The sequence below is a fragment of the Saccoglossus kowalevskii genome, chromosome 18 (assembly GCF_978046115.1).
Source record: "Saccoglossus kowalevskii chromosome 18, keSacKowa6.1, whole genome shotgun sequence".
Taxonomy (NCBI): Eukaryota; Metazoa; Hemichordata; class Enteropneusta; family Harrimaniidae; genus Saccoglossus; species Saccoglossus kowalevskii.
In genome coordinates, this window is record NC_140658.1 from 16652456 (window position 1) to 16671354 (window position 18899).

Sequence of the window (18899 nt, forward strand, 5' to 3'; positions counted from 1 at the left end):
AGAGCCCATAGCAACATATGATTTGAACTCCCAGTCCGCTCATGAATGCGGTCAGCAAAAATGTATCGCTGGACTGACTTGTAGTATTACAAATACTGATAATCATCGTTTCTATAGCAACAGACTTCCTCGACACGCGTGGTACAACCTGATCTTATCAGTGCGTAATTCTCAACAGGTGGTAGATGTGTACACCGGACGGAGCCGATAATACACGTCATCTTTGGAGATGTCGTATACATATTAATTTATTTTACAATTAACTGTTTATTTTAGCGTGAAATTAACCAATAGCAAGAGTAACACGTCGGTATTGTTTACCAGTTATAAGAGTACACATGGACATAGGCATTTTATAATCACCTACAATCATTCATTCATTCTCTAAGGCCGTACTCGTGTGTCACTGTCGTGTTTTACTGATCTCCGGTGAGTATATATTCGATACATTATTTTGTTATGCATCTTCTTATTTTCTTATTTAAAGATTTCAAAAATTAAATTCCATATGAAATGTGACTAAATTACTCTGATGTTACCACATTTTGGTTTTTACATAAAACGTATAGCCAACGCGACAGTACTGAGATCCATTAACACTCGTGATGGGTAAGGGGTACTTACTGTCGCTACACGCAATGAAAGTTGGTGTACAAAACTATGCCAGTTCGCTTTTGACAAAAAAAAAAAAAAAAAAAAAAAGCAAAAAACACGTACTAGAAACATACGCGCTAACATAGTTGTTGATTTATTAGTTGGGATGAACACCGCCAAAGCGACAATTGATTACGCTCTTCTAGAGTATATTGCACAGTCAAAATTACGGTCTAATTTGAAGCAAACGCGTGTAAGTAAAACAAGTCCTTCCACTTACTCAATTTACTCGTATAAACGTGGGAATTTACTGATTAAACACATCTGTGGGCTGCGATGCATACAGAGACGAGATAACACGTTGGCGAACTGTCTACACATGTTTCAACAAGGTGAAGTAAAATGCAATATGGGATATTTTATCAAATAATAATGAAAATGATATAGAGCTACAGCCGGTTACAGTTCAATATGGTTCTTGAAGAATTGCTTGTTATAAAGTATATTAAATACCACTGATACCGGTCTAGAATATCCATGGATACACGTCTGATCTATTAGTGTATACAATACAATAGAGAACAGAGAATACCTGTTATAGACTACGAATTATAAAACCAGCTTCTCCATAAATCAAACACGATTTTCTTAAATTTCTTTGTTTTTCGGTCCTAATTCTACGCTGGTAGGTAACTAAGTATGCAATGTTTTTTTTTTTGCATTTAGTTATGAAAAGAACACAAAATTGTTTACATTTCTCTATATCTGTTACTAATAACATGACTGGGTCAATTTTTTAATATATTTCCCCACGTATTTCTGCTCCAGTGGCAATGAACATTTCAATATGCTGCATGTGACTTAAAAAGTGACTTCTAATTATCAAAAAAATACTCATTGTATCTACAAATATAAATATGATCCTTCGCAGCCAGAAACAAAAAAATCACTTGATCAAACAAAACGAATCGCTGTAACTTCTGCAGATAAAGTGCAATTAGGTTTTCCGAAAGGTTTTGTTACTTCAAAGCTAAGAGGGCGCTCATGATAGTTAATGATCTGTTTAGGATCGGGGTTTTAACCAACGTCTGAAAATGTACTAATTCATGCAGTAAAACATGTCTTTTTAGCTAGCATGTTATTTCAGCTAATTTAGCTAATCCACAATTTCGCTAAATTAAGATGTCGCTAATTAGAATAGAGTATGTTCTCACAGTGAGATTATTGGCACTTTAGCTAAATTAAGATTCAGTTAATTCATGCGTTGTGTCAAATTCGCTAAAATGATGTGTTGCTATTTCAAATACTTTTTTGATCTAACATATGTTCCGATCGTTCGCGGAATCAATGAACAATATCTATAAACATAAATGTAAAATACATTGTTTGTTTTCGTGAAATTCGAACACGCGCTGCGTGTGGACTGTAGCGCTTTAACGATGACTGTCAACATTCAATAGATATGGGTAAGTGGTTGGAATACGGGATCCTGGTGGCGATCACATGTCTGTGTGCATTTGTCAGCACAGACGAAGACAAAGAGCATCACAAAAGCAAATACTATCAAAATCCGACCAATCCGATGATGCTGGACTACACGGCCAGTTTGGAAGAAATCTCGTGGCGTGTTGAAGAATTGCAAGAAGACGACAAAGCTCCATTAAAGAAAGCTGGACAGGGAATGACAGTGCCGTTCAATTACATCGTCGTTCTGAAGGTAAACGAAGTAAACTATTTTATTGGGCATGTAATGGCGCTATACCAATACCTTTCTGTTTCAAAAGCACGTAACAACAGTCCAAATTTGCCGCTGTTATACAAAGTAAAATCGTCATTAATTTGTTATAACATTGTTTGTTTTACCATTATTAGGAAGGATATCTTCGTATGGCAGTTGATGATATAATTCAAAATGTATTCAACTTCTGTGAAGCTCATGAACTAGTGTGCATTTCGGAATACCAGTACTATACGGTTTTCAGTGGGTTTCACATGGAGATGCCGAATATCGTGATGGAAATGGTAAGGTTTTCACAATCAACCACGTGAATACTTTGGTTTATTCACGTGTGATCACTTTTACAAGTTGTGGAAAAAGAGATTAATCATTTGAACACCAAAGTAAACTTTTCTCACATTTGAAAAAAAAAAAACTTATCCATACCCTTTAATATGTTTTCAAAACGTGCAGACAATGGCCAGAAATTTCAGAACTTGGAAAATGCGCGTGCAAAATGTTGGCTGCGTCGATAATTTTGCGGGAAATACGCTGGGATTCAAAGTGTGATTGTGGTAATGTATGCTAATATATACACAGTATGCTAATGTATGCTAATATACACACAGTATGCTAATATATCCTCAGTATGCTAATGTATGCTAATATATACACAGTATGCTAATGTATGCTAATATATACACAGTATGCTAATGCATGCTAATATATCCACAGTATGCTAATGTATGCTCATTTATACACAGTATGCTAATGTAGACTATAATATATACACAGTTTGCTAATGTAGACTATAATATATACACAGTATGCTAATGTATGCTATTACATACATAGTATGCTAATATATGCTGATATATACTTAGTATGCTAATGTTTGGTAATATATACACAGTATACTAATGTAGGCTATAATATATGCACAGTATGCTAATATATACTAATATATACACAGTGTGCTAATGTATGCTAATATATACACAGTATGCTAATGTAGACTATAATATATACACAGTATGCTATTGTATGCTATAATATATGCACAGTATGCTAATATATGCTAATCTATACACAGTATGCTAATATCGGCTATAATATATACACAGTGTGTTAATGTATGCTAATATATACACAGTATGCTAATATCGGCTATAATATATACACAGTGTGTTAATGTATGCTAATATATACACAGCAGTGCTGATATACTTTCAAGTGTCATACTTGTAACTGCTTCTGAATTCTAGATTCGGCAATTGAAAGAGGTGTCTTTTGTTGAAGAAGACCAAATTTTTCAACTGGAGTACGCATCAGACGAAGACGTCAACGATCTTGAAGCCACCGTGGAAGTTGACGATGACGAAGGCGATGGGAATAAGGAAGCACTACAAGAAGAGCTGTTGGACGAGGACCGGAAGAAGGGAGTGCCACCCAAGAAGCGAGAAACCAGAAGAGAGAGAAGAGAAAGGCTGGAAGCAGAAATGACGGCTGAACAAAGACTAGAGTTACGTAAACAGCGACGATTGATGGAACTTGATGGGATCAGAATAGAAGCATTCAACGCTAGGAACAGGACTGTGGTGTGGAATCTTGATAGGCTTGACCAACGTATTTTACCTACCGATGATAAATATGAGCCTGCCGGTAAATGTTGTTTATTGATACAACACGAATATCTGATCATCTGTCGATATATTGATGTTAAGATAAAATTTGACACTCGAAAACAAATCTATTTTGCATCCATTCCATTAACTACTTGTAAATGTGTTAATGAATTGAACGATGACTCTATTTATATTGATATACGTTGTATCGGTGTAATGTAACCAAGTATCTAAAAATATCCTTAATTCTTTAATTGCTAGGTACCGGTGAGGGCGCCCATATATACAGCATAGGGACTGGTATACGTTTAAGTCATAAGGAATTCGAAGGAAGAGCATCCATGTTTTTTGATCTTCATGCGGACGAGGAAGTATGTATTAACAATTTTGACAGATATCTATGTTGTTTTTGTGTATTTTAGTGATTGCGCGGTTTGGATATATTTACCTTAGAAAGACACATCTATACGAGTTGTGCGTGTGTATGTGCGTACGTAGACGCGACAGGCAGCGGTCTTAAAATACCGCATATTACAAATGTTGTCCCACAGTACTGTTTTGACGATTTATTGTCCTATGTATTCATGTATTATGCCCGTGTAATACATCTTCCATTAAATTCAATACATCGCTTTCTGTCAGTATGACGTAGATGGATGTATACAATGTAGTTTATAGCAATTCGGTAACGTAATAATGACGTAGGTGGCCTGGGTCTATACAATGACTGTTTGATCGTGTGCCAGTAGTTTGGAATATAGTAAATCTCTCGATAAAATCGACACTACGAACTCATTTCTTGATTTTTATAAATTTCAATGGCAATCCAACCAGCTAATCAACGAGTGCATTGGGCAATGAGGTAGTTTGAACACTTTTCAATGCCAATTCATTGGCCAAAAGCAACCTCTCTTTTCAGTTTTAATTGTAAGACAAGGGAATGATTTTTTTTTGGTCGATTTCAGCATTGTTTGGTGTCAACAGATCAAACATTGATAACGTGAACGATATTATTGTCATCCATTCAAGTCATAGATTAAACGATTTGTAGTTAAAGGGCGGTGGTCGTCGTGCAGCGCGTGTTCGAATTTCATGTAAATAAACAATGTATTTTACACGCGTTGTGTACGTCGCTATGAGTCCCATATCGAACAGTACGCCGAGCGACGACTGACGCCCTTTAACAGGCCCGTTTTTTTTGGGGGGGTTGGGTTCGGGGGGTTCGGTCGAACCCCCTAAATTTTGGAAGTGAATAGATTTATGATCGTAGATTAGAAAAGAATAAAACAAACAGTATTAATTAAAATAATTATCATCGTTTAAATCACTTGACTCAGTGAGGTAACTATCAGACTCGGTCGAAATTGCATAGTAATGAGCATTTAGGTGACAACGAGCTTTAAATGTCAACCGTGAAGTTACGCCGTCTCAGTTCAACAGCTGCCAGTTGTTATAAATGGGAAAGCTTTTATTCGGTGATTCCGCGATGGTGTAATGAAGATCGCGTTCAAGCAGCTGATGTTAAATATTAAAGCAACATTGAAACAATAATGTAATGGTAGTCACTCTCTGAAGGATGTGGTGGTCCTGAATAGGTCCGTTTGTATTGTGCTAGTGTTCGCCCAGTTAGTAAAGTGTGGGGTTCGAACGGGATTGACACGACAACACGACACTGTCCTTTCATATTGGTTCATTAGTTTTGTATTCTTCAAGTTAGTGATGGCATATATACTGTTTTGTTCTATGTGTATCAGCCAAATGTAGTCAACTTACTGTATTAGTACGTGTAGCCTGTGTTATTGTACAGCTAAGGGTTGAAAATATCATTAAAAAAATGCCGAAGATTTAACATCACGAGTTGTATAGGTTGAAGAGCTTCTTGCAGCCAACAATTTACCCCACAGTGTTGCTTCAGCACTGAAACTATGCGATAAATCATATTTTTCAAACATATTTTTTACACGTTTTTTTGATGTCTTAGAAAATTTTCTATATTTTTAGTGGGTTCATAAAAAGGAGATGTAGTCATTGAAGTTTATTGAAACCGCTGCTAAACTGCTACTATATGCATATTATTTTACCGCCCTCTAAAAACAGATTTACAGTAAACCAACAAATTTACGTACTGCAAGAAACTTGGTAGTATGCCATTGGTTAGTGCTTTTAATTTGTTTGATGCAATCATTGTGCCAGCTATTTCTTATGGTAGCGATATGGCGGTACCAAAATTCGGAAATCGAGAGGGTACAGACAACATTTTGCAGATATCTACTTAGCATTAATAGTTGTACAAACAATGTAGCGATGTTGGACGAATGTGGAAGGCTGCCGTTATGCTGTGGTTATTTCAAGCGTTGTATCTTATATTGGTTAAAATTAAATAATAAATAGCTGGAACCCCAAAAAATGTTATATCATGCTTAAACGATTAGACAAGACCGGCAGACTTACTTGGGAAACCTACATAAAAATTTCCTGTTCAAATATGGTTTCGGCATTGCCTAGTTTGAAAAACAAGTTGGAGATACTGCAAATTTCTTAGGGATATTTACTCAAAGAATAAAAAAATGTTGTCAGCAAGAATGGCATGCCTCAATTTCACAATCATCCAGGCTGTGTACTTTTGAAAAAATCAATGTAATATTATAACCTGGGAGATTTATTGGCAAGCAATTATAGACTAAAATATATACTGACGAGTTTTCGCTGTTTTGGCCATAAACATAATGTTGAATTAGGCAGACACACACAAATACAGTTAGATCAATAAATTTTTAGTTTTTGCAGTGATACGTTTGAATTTAGCATGATAGAAAATGAAATTCACTTTGTTTTTATATGTTCATTTTATAATGATTTAAGGGCAGATCTTTTGTCAATAATTTTATGCAATTATGCTATACTGACAGTCTGGGCTTACTTCGTCGCTACACAAACTGCCACACCATATATCAACTAGCTCTGTATCTTTTAAAAGTTTTCAAGCGCCGAGATAAATATGAATCCAGCTTAACTTAGTACCATATGTTTACATGGATGTTGTATTGTTTTTAAAACGTGATATGCACTTTTCTACCCATTACATTTTGTACGGTGTGGTGAGGCTCTGTACAGAAATAAAATTACATAATTGACTAATACTAAAATGAATAATTGTAGACAGATTTCGACATGAAATTGTGTCACTTTTATGTGCGCTAACATCTGTGAAGAGCGAAAAAGCTCGTGAGTAGCATTCTACCTTCAAAATTTTTGGACAATAATGCTAAGATACGTACAGTCTTGTCTTTTTGGTGTACGACATTTTGCCGTAATGGATCAAGGGTGTGGGTGTGTTTGTCTGTGGGTGGGAAATGGCCTAGGACCCCTTCTCTAAAATGGTAAAATAGTTCAAAAATCTTATGTGGAATAACTTACCAACGTAACACAAAGTAAACCAAAGTAAACCAAAGAATATAAAAATGTATGTAACAGAGCTCAAACACACTTTTTGAATATTATAAAATTCACATCAAATATATCATTTATAGTTGTTTTCGAACCCCCTATTCAAAAATACGGGCCTGTTTAAACAGTGCGGTTTATAGAAAATTGTACGTTTCCATCAAATTGAAATTGGGTAATTCTCACGCGCCACAGACAGTGAGACCACAACTTTCTTACAATACGATTGAAGTTCGATATGGCACTCATAGCGACTTATACAACGCGCGTGAAATACATTGTTTGTTTACGCGATGTACACGCGTGTACTGATATGAAGTGAGATGCCATTTCTGCCTACGACTTGACTGATAATTATTGCTAATATAAGTCTGCACGTTTTGTCATCGCTACAGCATCCTGACTGTCATGGTCACGGTACTCAAGTCGCAGGCATCGCTGGAGGCAAGAAGTATGGTGTTGCTAAGAAGGTATCTCTACTAGCCGTGCGTGTTTTCACATGTGGTGGTTACTCACAAACAAAACACATAATGGCCGGTGAGTAGTCGATATAGATGAATTTATATGCGTATAGCGGATAACTTTAAAAAAAAATAGTATTTATTGATTTTCAGCCCCAAGTGACTGTGATGGTCAATTGGAATCATTGGATAGCCGGTGTCACCCGGGGGTGTCACGCGAAATATCTTCCCTACGCTAAACCTTCCGGGTGAAGTTGTTGCACATGCGCAGTGAAGTTCTTGAATTTTTGATGTACTAGTATTCTTCGCGATATACTTGCCGTTGGGTATACTACATGTAGTAGTTTAGTGGATTCTCATATATAATACGTTTAGGAAAATGAATGTTCTGCTGGTAGAATATGGTGTCAATGTCATCGGGAAACCATGGCAACTTCAAATATTGAATATTGATTCATCGACGGCGAAGGGCTAAGTTGGCCTCAAATCTAGGAAATTTCGGCCACGGACTCGGACGTTTCGGGCACATACATGTTTTATTTCTTATCGATTGAGTGCTTGCAGTTATATATTTATACTTAAATTATTTCTTTCTTTTACATTTAGTTAGTATGTCCATTGTTGCCAGTGCGGCGTAGTTATATTTGCATTTGTCACTACAATATTTAGTCTAGCCTGACGTGCAGGCGTGAGTAGGCCCTCGCCGGCCGAACAGCGTTAGACCTCACCAAGTGTGTTGTGTTTGGAGCACCGCGGAGGGCGCACCTCACGCAACTCGTCAGGCTATACTTCGTCCAGATGTTTATCAACATGTTTAATCTACACGTCATGATCATGTGCATATTTTCATGTTTATCTTATAAAGTAAATGCGCCATTTACGTTCGAAGTTAAGAAGGTAGTCCCAAATTTTCCGGTACATAATACTTCTATTTCATTTAATGCGATAATTACGTCCGATGTTCCAAAATATCAATTAACACGACATTGCTAAATATTCCGACTTTTAAAATGACATGTGCGCAATATTATCTACACTTTATTCAATGCGTTGTACAAGTGTCGTTGGTAAGCATTGTTTTAGTAGAATAGCGGAAAGTATATCGCACCGGAAATGATTTAATTGATTAATTCCTGGCTTAAATCACGCGTAGATGAAAGAGGGGGGGGGGGGGCAAGGGTTATTTTCGTTCAACGTAATTGCAATATTTTTTTGTTCGTACTACATAAATTGAAAAAATAAATTCCGTAATTCTGTAATCACAGGCTAGACGTACAACTTAATCGATCAAATATTTTTTTCGTACACTGTAAAAATGTGTCATTTTTCTCGGTACGTACAAGAATTTACATCCAAATAAAAAAATCGTAAAGAATAATCCAGGGAAATTACATTATAGAAACTGTAAAACGACTAGATGACACAATTCACTACAAAATTGAATGTCAAGACGTAAAAGGCCCTCTAACCGAATGAAGAGCATTACGAGGGTAATATGCGCGTGCATCTCCACACACGGCGCAGCAATGGCGGTGAATTTGAGCCGGAGAGCTCTTCGGACAATTCAATGTTCCTTTTTTTAACACTGTAAACTGTAAAAACGTCTTTTTATTCCTTGTAATTTGTAAAAAGCCCTTTTTATTTCCCGTAAAACCGTACCAGCTACCCCCCTTGCCTCCCCTCATGAAAGGGCGATAGTCATCGCGCCGCGTCGTGTTCGATATGGGACTCATAGCGACGTATGCAACGCGTGTAAAATACATTGGAAATTCGAACACGCGCTGCGCGACGACCACCGCGCTTGAACATATTGGATTACGATGTTCATTAGCAATCAGCGCAAACATGTATTGTTTTCTGTTGTTTCGTCTAATGATTGCTAAGTTATGCCAAAGATAAATAATATGCTGTCTCAAATCATCATCACAGTTCTTGAAACACTCGCTGTCAACGTTCACGAACATCACGTGACGTAAATGGATTTAAGGTCACGCCCTCTAGTGGCAGAGCGCTTCTCAGGCGTGAATGGTGACACGTAAGCCACTCTGCAGTCGTTCAAATGACGCCCGACTATACCACAGTCAGCTAGCGCACATCTGATATAATAAAATAAATGCGATATTTACTATATGGGGGCCGCCATCTTGAATGACGCATAAAACTAAATAAGAGACAAGTTGTGAAACGCGTTTTTCAGATTCCTACAAATCAGGACAAAAATACCAATCTTTCACAAAAATACGGTCCGTTGGGGTTATATTAAGCCAACCGATAACAAAATTCGGCCGAATTCGTCGTTTTTGTGTGGAAAAATCCCTTGCATACGAACACCTAATTACGCGAAGAACATAGAACACTAAGCCGGGGTATTACGTGTGCGCCAGCTGACCGTGGACTATACAACCAACAACATGATCGACATCGCTTTCACTCATATGCGTTATTAGAACTGTCTATTTGAAAGGATACATAAAGCTATGTAGTCAATACTGCAAAAGTTATCAACAAATGTAAACGTGACAAATGTTAGCATGTGATTTGTTTGATATTTACTCTGTTTGTATTTTACTCTTGCTCTTCAGGTTTTGATTACATCGCCGAGCATGGAAAGAAGGGTCCCATACAGATGCCGTTCCTTGGCGCAAGATCAAACGTCACCGATTTAGGAGTAAACAACTTGTTTAAATTAGGATTTCTCTCTATAGCGCCCGCTGGAAACAACCAGGGAAATGGATGCTTCCTATCGCCGTGCAGATCAGCGGGGGTGAGATTCTTTATCTCGTGAATTGTTTTCACTCATATTCCCACAGTGATTATAATAGGAACATCCGCGGTGGTCGTCACGCCGCGCATGTGCGATAAACATTGATTTTCCCATAATCCATCCTAACTGACTAAATCACGAGTACGAGTTACGAGTTTTGCCCTTTGGCACCACTTGCATTAATTACCATCGGCGACTCTTTCGACACCTTCCAAACACCTAATTGAAGCTTGGCAACCTCTCAGTTTGTCTTGGTAACCTCTCAGTTTGTACTCGTTGATCTACGCAACAGTCAAGCTCAACGTACAACGTTTTCCAAGAGTTTTTACTCAAAGCGGGGGAGACGTCACCTGAGCATGCGTCCGATAGCCATAGCGTGTCATTGTTTACAAACAAGCGTCTACCCATGAGCCTTTGCGTTTTTAGCGTGTGTTGTTATCGTCGCTTGGAACTCAATTCTCGCGCGTGCGCAGGTCACGACCCTCCCGCTTTAATTTATGTTCTACTTAGTTACTTTGCAAGTAGAACATTTGTGGATGGATGCGAACATGTGTCCTCACGTCAGGAAAATTGCGCCCATATTCGGGTATCAATATAGAACAAATTATTAGAGGTTACCGAAACTTGACAACCGTTGTGCATTTGGGTTTCTGTGAATATTTTATTTACATGTATGTCTATTCGTATATTCCCTTATTCGTTTATATTAGGAATAGCACTTTTGAAAACTGGAGGCTGAAGGATTGTTTAAAAAAAAAAGTGCATAAACAGTAAAATGCACATTTTCAGGACGACTCCATGGTGTAAAAACGAATGAGGAACAAAACAAATCGTCGTCCGGAATATATTAACACAAAATAAACAAATTATATTAACGCAAAATAAACAAATTATTTACACAAACATTGTGCATTTGTTTGTCCACCTGAGTCCGCCTACATTTTGCAAAAGCGTAAAAAGATGAGTATGTTTGTCAATAATGTTGATGTTTTTCTAACCAGGGTCTTTGTGTTGCTGGGTTACGGGACGATTTCCAGGATGAGCGTGTGCATTATTCAAATCACGGTCCTTGTGTTGATATCTTCGCACCCGGCGGTTATTGTGAAGCCGCCTACCACACACACGACGACATCATTCGGCGATGGGCTGGCACTTCCTTTAGTGTCCCTCACGTAGCAGGTATGGAGAATTATATTGAACCAATGTACCATGAATACAGTAGTATGATTGGATGATATCCTGTTTTAATTTATGAAAACCATTGTTAAAGCACGGTAGTCGTCGCGCTGCGCATGTTCGACATTTGTGTTGATAAACATTGATTTTCCCACAATCCAGTGCGCTCATCAAATGGAAATCACAAGTATGAGGTTTGCCCTGGGCGCGACTTGCACTGATTACCGCCGGTGACTCCTTCGATACTTTCAATCACATGAAAATTACCTAATTAAAGCTTGGAAACGTGTCAGTTCGTACTCGTTGATCTGCGCAACAGTCAAAGTCGCCATCTTTGTTTATATGAGTCCCATATATGCACAGCGCGACGACTACCGCACTTTAAATAGAGCGTACTGTACCATTATTCAAATTATGAATACAAAACATTGATACTACAGCTGTATCTTTCGTAAATTATTTTGGGCAAACGAACTAAAATTAAGGACATTATGATATATAGATAGTTTGTCAAAGGCCGTCAACAAATTTGCTGAGCCTGTGTGATTTATTGGTGCGTACATTCCGACTTATTTTGCAGGTGTCGCAGCGATAATTTGGGGCAACGAACCGGACCTGACCGCAGCTGAGGTCAGACAGAGGATTCTGGACGACGCCAGTGAAGTGCCGTTGAGATTCGCATTGGATTCACCACAATTGATTCTCTACACATCAGCCAACCCACAACCACAGCACGAATTCACCCCTGAAGAAGGTGAGTGTCACATGGCATGATTCACGTGACGTGTCATGTGATCAAATAATAATCCGATTGATGTGTTCATGAAATTATGAAAACATCCCAGTGTCGGGGTTGAGGTGGGGGGGGGGGTACCCCACAAAGAGTGAATCTTTAATCAGTTCCTCTAGATATATACCTGTAATAATAATTGTAGATATATAAACATTTATAGAAATACACATGATTAGAGATTTTGAATTAAATTGCAATCCTATATAGGGATCCAATTTAATCAAAATAATTAAATTATATGGTTACTCTGTATAGGTAATAGTAATATATCACAAATCGCGGTTTAGTTGTCGTCGTATATTCCCGACTTTGGTTCGTTTTTGAGTAGGTGTGATATTTTAATCATGAATGTTAAAATGATGTACACCCATTTCCAGACCCTTGCTAAAACAAAAAAACAGCGCCATCTGACGGAACATCTATAGCTTCCCGATGGAGGCATCCCTTCACAAACCCAAATGGGAGAAAGGGTTAAATATACACCGCTCAAGCTTTGATTTTAAAACTATTCATGTGCCAGTGATCAGTGTTTGGGTGAGTGGTCAATGTTTTCAATGAGCGAGCGAGCGAAAAAAAAATGCGATTAAAATGCGGTCGGTTTCCGGTCGGACAAGACCGCGTGGTCGGAAATTAAGCGATAAGTGGTCGATGTAAAAGCGGAAGGTTGGGCGAAATGAGTACTGTAGGACCATGTTTCTCCGACGAAGTCTCGACCGACAATAATGCTGACAATGGACGTTAGATAAACACGCATTGTTTGCAACTGGAAGCTTATCACCCGTTATATCAGAATCGTCAACAACAGAGTATACAGTTATCATTTAAACCTTTCAAAGATAAACATTATGCGAATATCCACGAAACGCTAGGCTTTTCTGGTAGTGTTTTAAAACACTAATTTGAGCAACGTTATTTCGCAATTTCGATCTTTTGTAAACCTGGGGTGATGTATCAAGGTCTAAAGTAACCGTTTTATCAATTTTTGAAAAATCAAGAAAAAAGTTAAAATTTCCCTTCATGCTACCTTAATATTGATTACTTTTCTTTCAAGAGACGTGTGTGCATTTCTTGAAGCGCTGAAATTCATAAACCCTGTACAGAATTATTTAACAGGAAAAAAAAAATGAAAATTTCGATGATAATAGTTTAACATAGTGCAACCTAAAATGCAATATTAGACATTTTTGTAGTCAAGAAAGTACCAGGATGTATAACCTTTGGGGGTCACGCTTACCGTATCCATCATGATTCACGTTAGCATCAGTAACTCTGGAAAATACAACTTGATCTTACATTATGCAGTAGTGCAGTCTTGCAATTCATTTTTTTAATTTGAATTATGGCTGGTCATACAAGACATAACAGAAGTTGGGTGTTCATTCTTAGAACGTGTTATAGAAATGTACTACTGTTTGGAATCGGTAATTCGTGTTTGTTCAAATATGCAGTTGTTATCGCCATGGTTACATCTACTTCTGAATAATTTAAAGCTGATTCCCGACTGTCATATATCATTTAAAAACCTGTATGAGAAATATTTGTGTAGTGAACTAAAATTTTGTATATTTTGTGTAATTTCGCAAGTACCACTATGATGCGTAAGGTGTTGTTACGTATTTATTGTTTTTGTTTTTCTCTAAGTCTTCTTGTAAGTAAGTATTAATGGGCTATCGATATTAAATAAAATTAACAGAACCGAACTGATTCGTTTCAACCTGCCACGTACTGTACGATCTGAATGTTAAAGGGGGGGTGGTCATCGTGCCGCGTCCTGTTCAATATGGGACTCATAGCGACGTATACAACGCGTGTAAAATACATTGTTTGTTTACATGAAATTTGAACACGCGCTGTGCGAGGACCACCGACATACAGTGGCCCCTCGCTAAGTCGCGGGTGTTGGGATCCAAGCAAAAACCGCGACTTATCGAGGGCCGCGACTTACCGAGGGACGTCGTGAAAGAGGGAGGTCGTGCATTGAAAAACATATAAAAAGCACATATAAACCCTCGGTTTAGTTAATTGATGTATCATCACATGTGTCAGGCAGTATTCGAATAAAATCATGATTATGTTTGCTGTAAACATTGCGTTGATTATTTTGTCTAATATTATGTGGACCGCTTGCTGTTGCTTGTGACTTCGACGGTAACAGCTTCCAAAATAAACCAGTTTCATCGCAATTATAAACATGTTCGTCAAAATAACCACCTTCATAGATAATTTCTCTCAATTTTTCGGGAAAAGTTCCGACAGCGTCAATGTTCCCAGATCGAGCTTCGCCTTGGATTGAGACTGCGTGTGTCGATAGCGTGTCTTCTTTGCCATCGCAAGAACCACCCTGAACTGGCCTTAAATTCAAAGTCGTCATATCTGAGTTGTATGCTTTGCATTGGGTGATGGGACCAGATAGTGGAGTTCCGGCAGACCGTTCTTAAAGAAACGTAAACAGCTTTATCGGTGTCATCATTGTCGGACACTTTCGCTTGTTTTTCTGTTCAGTCCCGCCTCTTGGTCAACTTTGAAAACAAATTTACTTTTCATTTTTTACCCACCCACGAATAGTGGGCTCAACCACGTGCAACTTAACTTGGTTTGACACGGTCGATCGCCGTGAGTTTATGGCGTACGAACAGGCTGTATAGCTTTCGCTTTGACATGCTGCTCAATTGAGAAATAGAGATCAGAATTCTATGAATTCAACTCATTGTAGCGAGTTTTTGTAGAGGTATACCAAAATGGGACCGGCCAAGAAGTACGTACGGTCACTACTCGACACCCCTGTTGACACCTTGAGTAAGGCCGCCGTCACCCATTGCGTCTCAGCAATTGACGGACAGTGGGTGTTAAGTTGTCTCTTTAACGGTTAGTTAAAAACACTATGCCACGAAACATTAGTCTTTGTACTTCAAAATTGCTGTCAAAACACAATAGAAATTTTGGGAGCCATCCAAGTACCCGCGACTTAGCCGAATCGCGACTTACCGAGGCGCGACATAGCGAGGGGCCACTGTATTTATATTTGCTTCTTCAAGGAGAAGTTTCAATTTGCTTTCGAGTGAAAAGAATGCTAATGGTTTGTGATGCCCATCGTCTGATAGTAAAGCGCCATATTCATTGTGGAAGGCGCCATATTCTCCGTGTAGCGCGCCTCGCATATTTGTTGATACGCGGCCTCTAAATCGAACACGACATGGTGCATCCACTGCGCATGGTGTTTCAATTTGAATTTAATTTACGCGTAATTGACAAGTTTTTATTATTTTGTTTACAGCTGAGTGTTACAGGGAAGGATGTGAACAATTTTTCCCGTTCCCAGAAGGCGTCGAGCTGCCCCCGCCAATAGAGGAAGAAGAATGAAACAATTCCATTGTTTGAAAACTAAGAAGAATGTTAGATAACATAGTTTTCAAGAAAAGATGATATTATAAGATTTACGAGCTCACTTTAATCTAGATAGAATTTGGAACGAAATATGTATTTTTAATAAGTCTATGTTTATGATTTACTAGTATTTTGAAATTGCTTCTTTGCAGCACACGATGATTACCACAAGAAAAGTAAGGTGAAATATTTCTGATTATTAACTTTAGAGTCTTGCGAATGCACCAATCAGCATACCCCTTTCATTTTTAATGCATATCTATTTGTAGAATCAAACAATTCGTGTTCTAAATCTAACGAAAAAACGCGGATTGGTCATTCGCTTCCATGACGCTTATGAATATTCAAATTACATTTCCCAAATAAGGACTTTTACCAACTAATTTTGGAATGTAATGGGGAAAAAAAATTATTTCAATACAACGAAATAACCCTCCAAAAACAAGCTGCTCTTTAATTGGCCAAACTGTATTTTCATCGGAAAAACACTATTTATGCAAACTATTCATTGTTTGGATAGCAACATCAGCAGCATGTCCTGGTAACGTTGAATTCTAGGAATTTAAATCATGATTTATGAATTAACATTGTCTAGGAAGAAAGGTCAGGTTCAATGATGATAGCTTGCTGTATGGATTTATTTTCTGAGAAAACAAACACAACGTTTACCTAGTTATTACAACATAAAATCCTGTGTGTGTGTAATTAATTGATGAGTTCATTCCACAGAGTTTTTTTAAAATAAATAAATAAACTTATAATGCTTGTATACGTTTATTAAATTTATTAATTTTATTTTGCAGGCCTAGAATAAATGCGCTTATTGAGTTCGTGCCAGACTATAATCTCTTCCCGTGGTCTCATAAAGTCGATGCGCTCTTGTATAGAATATATACGCCCTCTAAACTTGTTCCAGCATACAGTCTCTTTTTGAGGTCTCTCGAGCTTATATGCATTTTCTGAAGAATCCCCAAAACTCTTATCCGAAAATATATGTGCTTCCTTAAATTCTGGAATCTAGCCGAGAATCTTTGCTTTGAATCTATTCCTAGTTTAGAGTCTATGCTAGAATTTATGCTTGTGATGTATCCCTAGCGTAAAATCCAAGCCTTTGGTGTATCCCTAGCCTATAATCGACGTCTTTGATGTATTCCTAGCCTAGAATCTACACTTTTGATGTATTCCTAGCCTAGAATCTACACTTTTGATGTATTCCTAGGCTAGAATCTATGCCTCTGATGTATCTCTAGCCTAGAATCCACACTTTTGATGTATCCCTAGCCTAGAATCTACACTTTTGATGTATTCCTAACCTAGAATATACGCCTTTGATGTATCCCTAGCCTAGAATCCACACTTTAGATGTATCCTTAGCCTAGAATCTACGCCTTTGATGTATCCCTAGCCCAGAATCTACGCCTTTGATGTATCCCTAGCCTAGAATCTACGCTTTTGATGTATCCTTCGCCTAGAATCTATACTTTAGATGTATCCCTAGCCTAGAATCTATGCTTTTGATGTATCCCAAGCCTAGAATCTACGCTTTTGATGTATCCTTAGCCTAGAATCTACGCTTTTGATGTATCCCTAGCCTAGAATCTACGCTTTTGATGTATCCCTAGCCTAGAATCTACGCTTTTGATGTATCCCTAGCCTAGAATCTACGCTTTTGATGTATCCCTAGCCTAGAATCTACGCTTTTGATGTATCCTTAGCCTAGAATCTTCACTTTAGATGTATCCCTAGCCTAGAATCTACGCTTTTGATGTATCCCAAGCCTAGAATCTACGCTTTTGATGTATCCTTAGCCTAGAATCTACGCTTTTGATGTATCCCTAGCCTAGAATCTACACTTTTGATGTATCCTTAGCCTAGAATCTACACTTTTGATGTATCCCTAGCCTAGAATCTACACATTTGATGTATCCCTAGCCTAGAATCTACTCATTTGATGTATCCCTAGCCTAGAATCTACACTTTTGATGTATTCTTAGCCTAAAATCTACACTTTAGATGTATCCCTAGCCTAGAATCTACGCTTTTGATGTATCCTTAGCCTAGAATCTACACTTTAGATGTATTCCTAGCCTAGAATATACGCTTTTGATGTATCCCAAGCCTAGAATCTACGCTTTTGATGTATCCTTAGCCTAGAATCTACGCTTTTGATGTATCCCTAGCCTAGAATCTACGCCTTTGATGTATCCCTAGCCTAGAATCTACGCTTTTGATGTATCCCTAGCCTAGAATCTACGCTTTTGATGTATCCTAAGCCTAGAATCTTCACTTTTGATGTATACTTAGCCTAGAATCTACACTTTAGATGTATCTCTAGCCTAGAATCTACACTTTTGATGTATCTCAAGCCTAGAATCTACGCTTTTGATGTATCCTTAGCCTAGAATCTACGCTTTTGATGTATCCCTAGCCTAGAATCTACACTTTTGTTGCATCCCAAGCCTAGAATCTACGCTTTTGATGTATCCTTAGCCTAGAATCTACGCTTTTGATGTATCCCTAGCCTAGAATCTACACATTTGATGTATCCCTAGCCTAGAATCTACACTTTTGATGTATCCTTAGCCTATAATCTATGCTTTTGATGTATCCCAAGCCTAGAATCTACACATTTGATGTATCCCTAGCCTAGAATCTACACATTTGATGTATCCCTAGTCTAGAATCTACACTTTTGATGTATCCCTAGCCTAGAATCTACACTTTTGATGTATCCCTAGCCTAGAATCTACACATTTGATGTATCCCTAGCCTAGAATCTACACTTTTGATGTATCCCTAGCCTAGAATCTACACTTTTGATGTATCCCTAGCCTAGAATCTACACATTTAATGTATCCCTAGCCTAGAATCTACACTTTTGATGTATTCTTAGTCTAAAATCTACACTTTAGATGTATCCCTAGCCTAGAATCTACGCTTT

At 37.9% G+C, this 18899-nt stretch overlaps 1 protein-coding gene across 1 annotated transcript; it reads left to right on the plus strand.

The window, feature by feature from the left end:
• The first annotated feature begins 360 nt into the window (after positions 1-360).
• LOC100373975 (uncharacterized) lies at positions 361-15992 on the plus strand. The gene is made up of 10 exons (XM_085492861.1): positions 361-429; positions 2055-2311; positions 2467-2616; positions 3577-3973; positions 4198-4307; positions 7776-7917; positions 10424-10605; positions 11607-11784; positions 12362-12535; positions 15849-15992. The coding sequence occupies exons 2-10, from the start codon at positions 2057-2059 to the stop codon at positions 15932-15934; spliced, it is 1674 nt and encodes a 557-aa protein (XP_085348987.1). The 5' UTR covers positions 361-429; positions 2055-2056; the 3' UTR covers positions 15935-15992.
• The last annotated feature ends 2907 nt before the right edge of the window (positions 15993-18899 follow it).